Below are 14,760 nucleotides of genomic sequence, written 5' to 3' on the forward strand. Positions count from 1 at the left end.
CGATGTGGGGCTCGATCCCAGGACCCTGGAGTCATGACCTGATCTGAAGCCAGAAGTTTTAACCCACTGAGCCACCCAGGCGCCCCGAGGCAATTTTATTTTTTAAGTTTCTGTCCTTGTTTCTCCTTCCAAGAGAGAGACACTCCACCCTGGATGCAGGTAAGAATTACATGAGGCCATTGTAAAATGCCAGGGCCCAAGCTGCACTCTCAGAGGTTCCAATGTAACTGGTTTGGAGGGAGGGCCCCTCCATCAGTGATTGTAGAAGCTCCCCCAGTGACTCTCCTGGGCAGCCAGGGCCGAGAGCCCTTGCTCAGAGACACTCGGCTGCATGTCTGCGACCCGATGTGCCGTCTCTGGCCCCTCTCACAGTCCTAGGCTAGCTACACTGTCTTGCAGATCCTCTTTACCCGCCCAAGTCGTGGCTAGAGAACCCCCCGGGGTCACTCTGCTCCAGCATGTTTGAATGAAGTCACTTTGGCCTTCTCTGATGCCAACAAGGAAAAGACTGGGCGGGTTGAGCGTCTCAAGTAAACTGGGCACTTCGCACACATCCCTTTATTATATCCTCAGAACAGTCATGAGAAATGACTGCTTCTTTCCCCACTTTACCACGGAGGACATGCAAGTTCCAGAGAGAGCATGCAGCTGGGAAGCAAGGAGCTGGGCTGCCCCTGGGGCTGTCTGACTCCAAGTCCCAGGCAAGGTCCACCCCTGGCCCTGTACCCGAATCTCGGCCAAGGCTGGGGAGGGTCTTGTGCTCCTGGGGCACCCACTGTCCCTCCCAGGCTTGGCAGCCCAACTCCCCAGAGCAGAGCCAGCTGGGATCCAGGCGGAGGGGGCTGGCAAGGTGAAGGAAGAGGCCCAAAGTTGGTGCTCCTGTATTACACCAGCCCTCGGTAGAGAATGCTGGAGTCTTAGTTCTTGGTGGCTGAGGACGGTCCTGCAGCCACTCCTCCTAGGAGGGTCTGTGCCACAGACTCTGCTGGTCCCGAAGCCCTCCATGTGGGCAGGTGGGCCCAGCCACCACTCCTGTGCCTTCCTCGTGTGGCTTGGTGGGCCGCTGGCTGTTCGTCAAAGAGATTTCGCTGTATGGGACAAAGAGGCAGCGTTTCATGTACGGGGACCTCTGTCCCCTCCTGCCCCTCCTGCTGTGTTTCCAGCACTTCACTGAAGCACTTGGGAAACCTCGGGGAGATTTAAAGAAAGGAGCCAGAATGTGGCTGTAGACCAGTTCAGCTCCTTCCTTGCTGTGGGACCTGGGGACAGTCACTTAATGTCTCTGTGCTCCAGTTTCATCATCTAGCCAACAGGAGTGATCATATGTACCTCTTAGGCTTGTTGGCATATGACATGAGATTAGACATGTAGAAAATCTGACCAGAGTAAATGCTTAATCACTGTAATACACCTCTGGCCCCGAGATTCTAAAAAAGGGTCATCAGTTTGTACTGACTTCAAGTCATACAGGGAGAGTCCTCTGATCCAGGTCCCTCTTAGCTTAAAATAAAGCTGCAAGGTCACATCAAGAGGGCAAATATACATTTGTAGCAAACACCATAGAGCGATATGCAAGTCCTATTTTATTTTATTTTATTTTTTTAAAGAGTTTTATTTATTTGACAGACAGAGATCACAAGTAGGCAGAGAGGCAGGCAGAGAGAGAGAGGAAGGGAAGCAGGCTTCCCGCTGAGCAGAGAGCCCCATGCAGGGTTCAATTCCAGGACTCTGGGATCATGACCTGAGCTGAAGGCAGAGGCTCTGACCCACTGAGCCACCCAGGCGCCCCAAGTTCTATTTTAAATCACTAAGAGAATTCTGGGACAGGTCATCGGGCCAGTAAGGAATGGGAGGAGAGTGTTTCTAGGAAAGAGGTAGACAGAGGTGGGTGACCACTGGGTCATCAGAGAAAGAAAGGGGAGAGCCTGCCTGTTCAATGTCTCAGAAGCCATGGACAGGATTAGCATTCCCAGCACCACATGAGACGGAGAACCTAATGCTGGGCAGTGTAGCCACTGGACTGGCCACAGGCTGTTTGCCTAAAGATTGCAGAGAAGGCAGAGAAGTGACTTTGCAAGGCTCACACTAAGCACTCAGTCCTGGTCCCAAATGTCCCTAGTGGTAGCTCAGAGCCACCTCAGAAGGTGGGGAGAGCAAGGGACCTCCATTTAAGACTTGTAAGACTTGGCAATCCTAGCTCAGATTTGGGGTTGGGGGTGAGGGATCTCTGGATAGGTGCTAGAATTCTAGCAGAGTAGCTGACTGGGCTGAGCTCTGCGGGCAGGGGTTTGTCGGCATCTTACATCCTAAGTAGGTCCCGTCTGCTGCCATCTAAATGACAGGAGGCCACTTAGAGAAAGAGTCTTTGGGATACCACGCGGGGCAGAAGTCAAGATGGCTTCCTTCGGAAGCGTGGTATCACTGTAATCATGTAATTAGCCGTAAGATTTAGATAATCCTGAAGCTGGTGCCCCTGACCCAGAGACACTGCTGATAGCTTCTGTGAGGGGGCACTCAGAGGCGTCATTCCAGGAGCAGTCATTCATTCCTCACCTGGTCCCACTTGGGAGGGGTGCAGTCCTTGACCCTGGGCCAGAGATTTTCCCCATCTAAAACTAACTGGCAGATGCAGAGATTAAATCTTCACCTTTGGCTTCATTATGTCTCACTGTGGTTTCACCACCGCCTTCCTAACGCAGGGACTTAGCTTGGGTTAGGCATACATTCCTTCTCACCTTGGTTCCCCATTAGTCTCCTTTTATGCCTAGTGAGTCATTTTCAGATGAGTTTTCAGAATCTTCTCTAATGGATGAGTTGTCTCTCATCTCATGTGTCTCCTGGTCCTGCTCTCTGCCCCTGCACACAAAACCAGTCCTCCGTGGCGTCCTGTGTTCAGGCCAACCCACTGCCCTTTCCCTATATCAGAAGAGAGCCGTCACCAGAGGTCTTCCAGCTCCTTGGGCTAGGCCAACCCTGGGGAAAGGGTCTCTGAGATCAAAGGCCATACTTTCCCCAAGGACCTGTTCCCACAAGCTCCCGTGCCTCAGATGTATTTTCCTGGAAAAGGTTACATGTTTCTAAGAGAGTTAATTGGCTTAGCTGTTTTAATAAGCTCTCTTGAGACATGTATTCAACACTTGTACACCTGCCTCCTATCACATAAAACACAGCTCACAAGGGTTATTGTTACAAGATGTGTCAAAGTTGGCAAGCTGAGCTGCACTCGGAAGGTGAGACCCGTGCTCTTGGAAGTTGGGGAAATGTGACTTTTTTTATGGACTCAACTTGGTGGTCTTTGGATAGAGCTGCCTGGAAGCAAGGGTCATTCAGGAAAGCAGTGTGCATAGTAGAAAAGTGCCTCAGCTGGGAAAGCTGATCATCAGCTGGCCTGGAGACCTTGGGACATTCACTTTGCCCATGGGAGGCCCTTGATTTCTCTCTAAAATAAAGGGGTTTGATGTAAGGCTTTCCTGAAGGGCTGTGAGCTATGAGTTGTGCAAGGATGCCACATCCATGGGAACATCGTTCACATTATAGACATAGTAGATTTTCATATTTATTTTGACAACACTTTGACCTACGGCAAGTCAAGTGTTGTGATAGAATCGGGTATTCACGTAAGTCTCTGTTGGATGGTAGTTAAGTGTTTTCTAAAAGGAAATGCCTTTTAGAAAAATCAAGCATGGGCTTAGTGGGGACCCTCTTTGTCCTTTAAGTTCCCTCTGACTTCATATTTTCTACTCAGGATATTTTTATTAGGTTGTAGAAGAGGATACTCACCCGGTGCGAGGTTGGAACGTCCCTCAGGAAGGTGGACTCTAGGCAGAGATAGGATGGGTCCTAAAAAATGAACCCAGGGCAATTCTTTTCAAATTTCTCTGGGAACATGAGGAAACAAGGTGAAGTAAAGCCAAAACATGCCCTCGTGGTGTTCGTGAAACCAAAATCTTACCCGAGAGTTCCTGGTTACTTTTTCAAACTGTGAGATCCAGGCCATGGCCTTTCTTCTCCACAGATCCCCGTGCAGAGATCTAGGAATCCTGTTTTCCTCAGTCATGTGGAGGCTTTCCCTGAAGCCATGGAAATGGCCTGAAGGCAGCAAACTCAGAGGTTGAGCAACTCACCCACTTTTCACAGATTGGGCCTGTGGTAGCTCCGGAACAGGCACACAGAATCCTGATTAGAGAACTATCTCATGCGAGCCACACAACAGCCCCCCACACCAGTCTGCTGAATTCCATCAGATAAAGACTAAAGAAAATAAAACAAAATATCTACAGTAATTCACTTAGGAATAATTAGCTTTGCTCGCTCTAAAGTTTCATTAATTTCATGTTCCATGGCATTGTGGCTGTCATCTGTTGCTAGCTATTTCCTTTGTCAGTCATTTATTCATTCTAGGTTATAAAATTAAAGGTATGGTGGATGTGTCTGCCTTTTGAGATCTCACCAAAGAGAGACCATTCCGGATGGACAGAGCAGAAGGCTTACCCTTGTCCCAATTTCTGTCCACCTGGGTACTAGTTGAATCTCTTCTCAGGGGCACAGGGAGGTATATAGTTTCTATCAAAATTAACTGTATTTGCAGGACTTGGATTCAGGGCATCTCTGATGGGTTGAGATACAGTCCGTTTGCTCCATCATCTGGATCTGATTACCTGAGTAGATAGCAAATTATAATGCCCCATGTGCTCTGCTTTGAAGGTTCTTTCTCTCTCTTTGCTCACAGAGCTTCAGTTGTGGGACAACCTAGAGGAGAATAGATCATACCACTATCAGTCACATGTCACCTCCAACTCCCCACACTTGGTGCCCAGCTGCTTTCTGAACAAGTTACAGTTCCCATAGAGTAGAGCTACTGCTGCCTGGTTTCCTAGTTCAGGGGTCTTCAAACTGGGTTCCCAGGGATTTATGAAAGCAAAATTACTTTTAAGGAAATTAGTTCTAAGATCCTAAAGTTTCATGCACATTGCACCTATTGTCTTGACTAAAAACATGCCCTTTCCATACTTTACATAAGAAAGGAATACCCATCGGCCATGCAGAACCTTACTGAGGTGTATCACTCTGATAAATGAAAGCCTCTAGGTACCAAACAAAGGGACAGTTCAAAACACTGGTGTAGGTGTTGAGAAAGTGAATACATCTAGGGATAAAATAACAAAACTTAAAAAAAAAAAATCAAGTATTTTCCACTGCTTGCTTTTAAATTATTTAGGAAAAACTTAATTGAGTTGTCAGCTGAAACATTATTTAAAAATTTATGATGATAGATCACTATGTGAATGTTGGCATTCGAAGAAGCAGTTCAAAGAATTAAATGACATTGGTACAACAAACTTCTTCTATTTCCATCTACTTATTTATGTGAACAACTCTCTTAGCACTTAGACTTAATAGGGATGGAGTGGATTCTGAAATTGTCTTATTCTAGATCAGCCGTATTCATCCATGGGTATGTGAATTGATTTTCAAAAGCATCCCTATTCCTTTAATTATGAAATGCATTTATTTTTTATTTTGTTTTATTTATTTATCTGAGACAGAGAGAGCACTAGTGGGGTGAGGGGAAGAGGCAGAAGCAGACTCCCTGCTGATCAGGGAATTCGAGACTCTATCCTGGGACTCTGGTATCATGACCTGAGCCAAAGGCAGAGGCTTTAACCCACTGAGCCCTAGAAACGTAAAATTTAAAGTGTGCAACATCTTTGTATTTTCTAGAAAGTTGCAGAAGTACAAATTTATATTAGACTTCAGTAGATCAATATTTTAATTTTTTGTCATATCCAGAACCCTATGCCAAGAAGTTATTAATTAAAATATATAAATAGAAAACTAATAAAGACTGAAAATGGAACAACAATAACAATACATACTTAATGCAAAAGAAATCAAGAAAAGAGAAAAACTATCCAATATGTGATGAATACATGACATTTAGTTAGATGGCTGATTGAAACACAGAGATATCAGTAAATACATTACATGTAGAAGTTTACTTTTTTACTGATATTTTATTATTTCAATTAATCTGAGTTATTCTATTTGTTTCAAATTCAAAAGCAGGCGAAATTAATTCACATTTTTAGAATAGTGTTTACACTTGGGAAAAGTGGGACTTGAGGTGCCTGTGTGTGATAGTGATGTTCTGTCTCCGGATCTGTGTGCCGGTTACACAGCTGCATTCACTTTATAGGAGTTCATTGACCTGTGCAATTATGATCTATTCATTTTGCGTCTCTGTTAAACTTTAATAGACATTTGCATTAAAAACAACTATCATCAGACAGGACAAAAATAAAACCTAATAGATACTGCTTATAAAAGGCATACATGAAATGCAAGTATGTGAAAAAATTTAAAGTAATAACATTTTTAAAAAGATATATAACACACAGGAAATTAACCAAGAGAGAGCTGGTGCAGCTATATGAATATCAATCAATGTACACTAAAAACCTAGACTTTTTTTTAAAATAAAGAATACTTTACATTGATATAGGGTTCAATCCACCAAGAAAATGTAACAATTCTAAACTGTAATGCTCCTAATTGTACAATCTCAAAATAAATAAAGTAAAAATTGACAGAGCTAAAGCAGTGATAGGTATGTTCACAATGATATTAGAAGATTTTTTAAACCTCTTTTCAGTAACTGATAAAAGAACAAAAAAATTAGAAGGGTACAGAAAATTTATACAACATACTTAACATATTTACTTAATTGACATTACTAAAACACTTCATCCAACAACTGATGAATACACATTATTCTGAAGTCTACACAGAACATTTTGTAAAAAATGACCATATGTTAGTCATAAAGCACTTATCAACAAATTGGAAAAGTGTGAAATCATACAGAATGTGTTCTCTGACCACAGTGTAATTAAAGTACAGTCAGTAATAGAAAACTTTAAATCCTCATGTTTGGGAAAATAGCCAGAGACTTCTAAATAATTCATGGTCCAGAGAAGAAGGTACTATTGAAATTTAGAAAATATCTTGAATGGAAGGTTAGTGAAAATACTATGTATAATGAATGTAGCAGGATAAATGTGATGCAACTAAACTCATGCCTGAAAAGAAATCAATACTCATATTGGATGGTAGTTAAGTGTTTTCTAAAAGGAAATGCCTTTTAAAAAAAATCCTTGCACTAAGTCTTTGATATTTTCAAGCTAAGGTCATTTGAACTGAAAGCTCAATATATATATATCTACATATGCAAATATGAATGCTTGCATATGTAGATAAAAATAATGACTGAAAATCAATAATCTGTCTTCATCTCAAAGAAAATTAAATTCCACCAAATGGAAAAAAGGCAATAATAACAATAAGAACAGAAATGAAGTAGAGAGCAAACATATGAGAGAGGGAGTTGACAAAGCCACATTTGTTACTAGAAAAAAATGAGGGGTGCTTGGATGGCTGTCAGTTGTCTGACTCTCGATTTTGGCTCCGGTCGTGATCTCAGGGTCATGGGATCAAGCCCCATGTTGGGTTCAGCACTCAGCACAGAGTCTGCTTGTCTCTCTCCCTCTGTATCTCCCCCCAGCTTGCACTATGGAAACTAGAGGCATTAAAAAGCCAGCGAAATAATATTATGAAAAATAGTATGCCAATGCATTTGAAAATGTAAATGAAATAGATTTCTGGAGAAAAATTACCAAATGGACAAAAAGAAATAGAAAATTGGAATACTTTTATATATATTTTAAAATTAAATATTTAAAAGCCTTCCCTAGGGTTGCCTGGGTGACTTAGTCAGTTAAGCATCTGCCTTTGCCTCAGGTCATGATCCCAGGGTCCTGGGATCGAGTCCAACGTTGGACTCCTTGCTCTGCAGGGAGTCTGCTTCTCCCTTTCCCTCTGCTTTTGCCCAGCTTGGCTCTCTCTTTCTCCCCAAATAAATAAATAAAATCTTTAAAAATAATAATAAAAAATAAATAAAAGTAGAATGCCCTAGTATTAGATGCCTCCACTAGTGAAGTTTTCAAACATGTGAGGGAGAAGTAACACCAATCTTACACAAAGTCTTTCAGAGAATGTATAATGATTAATCACATCCATAATGAGGTCAGTACAAGATTGATACTGAAATGTAGCAAGAATAGCAAAAGAAAGTTAAATTATAGGAACTTTTTTCATGAACGGAGATGTAAAAATTCTAAACAAAATATTTGTAAACTGAATCAATCAATATATAAATAGAATAATATATGCTAACCAAATTGGGTTTATTACAGGAATAAAAGATAGGTTTCATATTTTAAAATCTATCCATGTAATTCACAACAGCAACAATAAAATTTTAAAAAATTGATCATCTTAGTAGATACATAAAAACTATTTGATAAATATCAACAAACATTCATTAAAAAAAAAACTCTAGGTGAAACAAAACTGGAATTTATTAGAATGGACTTGGTAACTAGTAAAATACCTCCTTAATCTGAAAAAGACTAACTACCAATAACCCTATAGCTAAACATAATAGTTGATAGTAAATGGGTTCAAGAATGAGATGAGGATACCTCCTACCATAACTTCTATTCAGAATTATATTTAGAGGTCCTATCCAGTTGGGGGATGTGGTGGGGTAGGGCAGGGGTAAAAACAAAACAAAAAGAAGAAAAAAAAAATCATCATTATTCTAGATGACTCTGCAAAAATCCGAAAGAATTCATGTTTAGAGTTAATGAGATAAGTCTATTGATATAAGATCAATATTTAAAAACTATTGTATTTATATATACTAGGAACAAAAACATGGAAAATGAAATTTAAAAACCAATATCATTGGGGTGACTGGGTGGCTCAGTCGGTTGAGTATCTGGTTTCAGCTTGGGTCATGATCCCAAAGTCCTGGGATCGAGCCCCATGTCGGGATCTCTATTTACCGGGAAGCCTGCCTCTCCCTCTGGCTGCTGCTGCCTCTGCTTGTGCAAACTCTCCCTCTCTCTCTCAATCTGTGTCAATAAATAAAAAAAATCTTAAAAAAAAATAAGACCAGTATTATTTACAATAGAATCAAAACACACACAAAAAGAGGAATAAATCTAACAAAAATAGCTTGAGAACTTTACTTGGAAAATAATTTAGAGAAATGTAAAGACCTTAAAAAGTAGAGGCATATATTATGTTAATGAACTGGAAATCTTAATATTACATCAACTTTCCCAAAGTTGATCTATAGATTCAGTATAATCCCAATCAAAATTTTAGCAGCTTGTGTTTATTTGTGTGTGTGTGAATTGACAGGTCAATTCTAAAATTTATATGGAAATTCAGGTTCAAGAATAGCAAAAACAGGGTACCTGGGTGGCTCAGTGGGTTAAGCCGCTGCCTTCGGCTCAGGTCATGATCTCAGGGTCCTGGGATCGAGTCCCACATCGGGCTCTCTGCTCAGCAGGGAGCCTGCTTCCTCCTCTCTCTCTCTCTCTGCCTGCCTCTCTGCCTACTTGTGATCTCTCTCTGTCAAATAAATAAATAAATAAAATCTTAAAAAAAAAAAAGAATAGCAAAAATAATCTTGAGTCAAATGAATAAAACTGGAAGATTTACACCATTAAATATAGACATTTTAAAACTGCAAAAATGAACACAAAATAGTATTTACACAAGAGCAGGCAAATAGGCCAAGAGTAAAGTTCAGATACTCGTTTTTAAAAAAGATTTATCTATTTATTTGAGAGAGAGAGCGAGAGCATGAGGAGAGGCAGAGGGAGAGGGAAAGAGAATCTGAAGCAGACTCCATATTTATAAAAATGATGGGATGCTTGGGTGGCTCCGTCAGTTACATTTCTGTCTTTGGCTCAGGTCATGATCCCAGGGCCCCAGGATTGAGACCCACATGGGGCTCCCTGCTCAGTGGAGAGCGTAATAAAGCTGCCTACATATACAACTTTCTTAGAATATGTTTCTAGAAGTGGTTTGCCTAGGGGAAGCATGCATACAATAAAAACTGTGTAAATATCACTTAACAACATTATTCTCAAAGGACGAGAGGGACTCAGGAATTCACACATATGTATATGTTTTCCAAACACAAGACTTGATCCATAGAGGACAGTGAAACCAATCTATGGATTGCTAATCAGTATTCAAAAAAAAAAACAAACAAAAAACAGAATAGAATAGAACAAGGAAATATGAGCCTGCATTGTTCATAGTTTGGTGAAACTTTTTTGTATCTGCTGTGTTTCTGTACTGTTTCATGAAGCAATATGAGTATTTTGCCTTAAGTTATAGAAAAAACATTTTTTTTCTTTTTTAAAAATTTATTTATTTATTTGACAGAGAGATCACAGGTAGGCAGAGAAGCAGGCAGAGAGAGAGAGGAGGAAGCAGGCTCCCTGCACAGCAGAGAGCCCGATGCAGGGCTCAAAGGCAAAGGCAGAGGCTTAGCCCACTGAGTCACCCAGGCGCCCCTAGAAAAAACGTTTTTAAAATGTTCCTGTAGATGAGCTCTTCAGGCATGCCTTCTGGTTTCCAACACTCATTTTTTTATTTCCTTTTCTTGTTAACTGCCTTGATAAGAAGTTTTATAACCATAATAAATTGCAGCAGGGATAGCAACCTTCCTGATTTGCTTCCGACCTAAATGAAAATGCATCCCGTGAAGTTTTGAAAAGGAGAATTTCCACCGTAGTTAATATCTAGTGCATCAGTGAAAGTCTCATTTCCTCTTTACATCAAGTTACATAAGGGGTTTCTTTTTCATTTGTAAGCAGTTGGGTTTATATTTAGTGAACTGTTACGATTAATCCCTAATTTTATTGCCTGAGGTCAGATAACATGCATGGTGGCCTATAAAATTTCTGCTTTTTGGAAGTTATTGAGATTTTCTTTGTGGACTGGAATACGATCAACTTTTCTCTTTGGTTTGATAATATTGAATATTCTTTAATAGTAAAATTTTCAATATCTCTTGAATCCAGTGTATTGTTAGTAACGTTCAAATCCTCTATATCTGTAAATAAAACAAGATGAAATCAGAGAGGGAGACAAACTATAAGAGACTCTTAATCATAGGAAACAAACAGGGTTGCTGGAGGGGAAGGGGCGTGGGTTGGGTAACTAGGTGATGGACATTGGGGAGGGTATGTGATGTAATGAGCACTGGGTATTATATAAGACTGATGAATCATTGACCTCTACCTCTGAAACTAATAATATATTAAATGTTAATTAATTGAATTTAAATTTAAAAAATTCAAATCCTCTATATCTTTATGTAGGTATATCTTATATATCATTTATTCTTTATTTCTTAAGTTGTCATTCAAATCTTCCACCAAGATTGCAAATTTGCACTTTATTTTCCCAAGACCACTGTGTGTGTGTTGTTTGGGATTTCATCAAGATCAAAAGCTTCTCCACAGCAAAGGAAACAGTCAACAAAACAAAGAGGCAGCACAAGGAATGGGAGAAGATATTTGCAATTGACAATACAGACAAAGGGCTGATATCCAAGATCTTCTCAAACTCAACACAGACAAAACAGATAATCATGTCAAAAACTGGGCAGAAGACATAAACAGACACTTCTCCAAAGAAGACATACAAATGGCTAACTGACACATGAAAAATATTCATCATCATTAGCCATCAGGGAGATTCAAATCAAAATCACATTGAGATACCACCTTACACCAGTTAGAATGTATGTTAATGATATGTAAACAATCATACCCATTCTTATTATTTATTTTTGTTGAGATAAAATTATATTAAAATTGTATTTTTTCAGGTATACAACAAAATCATTCGACATATATATGGTGAAATAATTATCACACTTGATCTTAGCCAAAAGGCTGAGAAACAATGTGAAATAATTATCACAATAAGTCTAGTTAACGTTCCCTACCACACATAGTCATAAATTATTCTTTCTTATGATGAGAACTTTTAAGATCTCCCCTCTTAACAAGCATACACCTTCTTAACTGTTAATGTGGATTTATAGCTGTTTCAGGTTTTTGAGACTACCTTTGGGGTGTTTTTTTGGTTCAGGGGGTGGGTTTCATCCATTCTTTGTATCTAAAATTTCTGTGTCATTTTATATCAAGTGTAAATTTTTAAAGTATTTTATAGTTGGATTGTGTTTGTTTCATCTTCACATTCTTTCAGAGCTTAATCCATTCACATTTATTTTGAAACAAGTATAGTTGGTTTTCTCTTGTATTGATTTCAGATTTTATTGTTTTTTTTTCTAATGGTTACTCTAGACATACCAACATGCATCTTTAGCTTTTTCACGTTCTACCCTGAAATAATACTATATTACTTCACAATGAATTTAGAGTTTTTAAATTTTATAATGCCATTTATCCACTTATACATTCTTTTTGTTCTTATTGTCATCTATTTTACTTATGCATATATTGTAAATCCCATAATATATTGTTTCAAATTTTGCTTTAAATAGTCAATCATCTCTTAAAGAAATTTCTTATATGTTTACCCTTTCTGGCCAACATTTGTGTCATCTGTGGACCTGGTTCTGTTGAATATTTTTCTCTTGATTAGGAGGCACATTTTATTACTTCTTAGTACATCTCATGATTTTTTTATTATATGCCAAACATTATGTGAAAAAGAACAGTAGAGGGTGTAACAAATGATATTTCCCCTGAGAAAAATTCATGCCTCTTCCTATGTTAGATCTTTAGGATGGAGGCTAAGTCAATCTAATCTGTAGTTGAGCTTGGTCTGGGGGATTTTGAAGCTTTAGTTAGATTTACTTTGCCACTAGTTTCAAATGTCCTGAGGGAAGATAACGATTATCCCTTTATCAGGCCTTGGAATTTGTCCGGCGGAGAACTCTCTGGTCTTTACATGGAAAGTTTACGTTTCCCACATTTTGAATCACTGAGTTCTTTTTCTCTTCAGCAGTGTCCTCAGCTTTCTGCAGCTTGGAAGATGCCTCTCCCCTCTGATGTTCTGTCCCCAGCCTCTGATGAGCTGTTGCCTTGCACCTCATTTTAAACTTCATATGTTACACTTTTTTCCCCAAAGGTCTCCTCCCACTAGACTAGATTCCCAAATGCTCTAGGATAGAGACCCTCACTGACACATTTTTGTTTCCGCTATGTCTGACCACAGAGACTAGTTCATAGTAGGTACCCAGTAATAGTCAATGAACTTAAACGGAGACTTGCTCATCCCTCTTCTGCCCTATAGTTCGATAATAAGGTTGGGTATCTCTTCCTCAGAGCAAATACTTCTACTCGTCCAGGAGTCTGGGGCAGTGAAGCTGAGGCTGTAGTAACTCCTAACATCGGAATGCCCTTAATTCTTTTACTTCGTTTTGGGGTGCTGGGTGGCTCAGTTAGTTTGGCCTCTGACTCTTGATTTCAGCTCAGGTCATGATCTCAGACTCATGGGATCAAGCCCCATGCCCAGCTCTGTGCTCAACATGGAGTCTGCTTGTCCCTCTCCCTCTGCTCTTCCCCACCTTCTCCTCTCCCCCCACCCCGCTCATGTGCTCTCTCCATCTGAAATAAATAAATAAAATCTTTTTTAAAAATTATTTTCCTTCATTTTGGGAGAGGCAAAGACGTGTCTCAGATCCTTGCTTTAATTCAGTGATTTTTAGGCTTGCTAATTTGGTGTGTCATTTCTAAGTTCAGTTAGACTACAGAAATACTTATTTTTTTATTCCAGAACTAATCAGATACTACCTAATACTTGATTTTAGAATAGACAAAGACACACTAGAAGACTTAGCAGTTATGAAAAAATTCTATGGAAAAAAAGTTTTAAATGAGAGCTTTCTGTGTATGAATTAATTTTGTTTCAAGTTGGGAAAGACCAACATTATCCAATTTTTGCTGGTCCCTGTTATGGGACACCCATGTCCCATAGGAACGACATTTGAGAACCTCTACTCCAGTTAAACAAAATTGCAGTTAAATATGCCACTTATCAGCAGTAAGTTCTTTTATTTCATGAAAATGAACCAAGATTTTATTTTGACTAATGTTGTTTGCTTCCTGAAATAAGCTCAAAAACCTACCTTAATTATTAAAGAAAGTAACCATTTACCATCTTTTTCCTTCTTAGGCTGTGAGGTGGAGATTCTTGGGGTCAGACCTACCTACTGCCTAGAATATAAAAACGTCCCGACAGATATCAATTTTGCCAATGCTGTGAGCGATGCTCTTGACTCCCTCAAGTAAGTGTCCCAAAGTTTCAGCCAAACATTGTTCTTCATTATTTCCAGGACCACTAATGAATGCTAAAGTGAATTAAGAAGGTTTGGTACCGGTGGAGTAATGTCTCCAAGAGGTGGTTAACCTCTTGCGTGATGACCGTTAACTGCTACCGGAGAATCATTGTGAGTGAGTCCTTTCAGGTAGGGGCACTCTTCGTAAATGTTGAATCAAGAGCAAGAAAGTCCAAAAGGGTGTGAGACTTTCTTCTTTACGTTGATGGACCATAGAGAAGCAATATGAAGGTCAACATCTCTCTAATTAAGATTTACGGAATGCTTGAATTTCAGAAAATGTCATTATTTGGTTAAAAGGGTGGATCTTTGGGGAAGTAAATTTGAAAAAATTGCCTGCTCTCCCCATATCTTGGCAATGTGTGAAACACATTAGCGCATTAGAAGATAGAACCTTTTATTCCTCCCACGTGGAACAATGACACAGAACTTAAAAAAAGCAGAAATCATTCATGGTGTCTAAAATAGCACACAAGAGTCTGTCAGAGAATCTGACCAACAAGAAAGGTCAGGAGAAAGCC

The 14,760-nt window shown here is 39.7% G+C and overlaps 1 protein-coding gene across 2 annotated transcripts in view; it reads left to right on the forward strand.

Annotated features, from left to right (window-relative positions):
- Positions 1 to 14,760, forward strand: part of ENPP6 (ectonucleotide pyrophosphatase/phosphodiesterase 6) — a 108,344-nt gene that overhangs the window by 60,698 nt on the left and 32,886 nt on the right. For both annotated transcript variants that reach the window (XM_059155918.1, XM_059155917.1), the window contains exon 3: positions 14,077 to 14,188. In XM_059155918.1, coding sequence (XP_059011901.1) covers positions 14,077 to 14,188 — 112 coding nt within the window. The remainder of the gene's footprint in view (positions 1 to 14,076; positions 14,189 to 14,760) is intronic.

The sequence above is a fragment of the Mustela lutreola genome, chromosome 18, assembly GCF_030435805.1.
Source record: "Mustela lutreola isolate mMusLut2 chromosome 18, mMusLut2.pri, whole genome shotgun sequence".
Lineage (NCBI taxonomy): Eukaryota > Metazoa > Chordata > Mammalia > Carnivora > Mustelidae > Mustela > Mustela lutreola.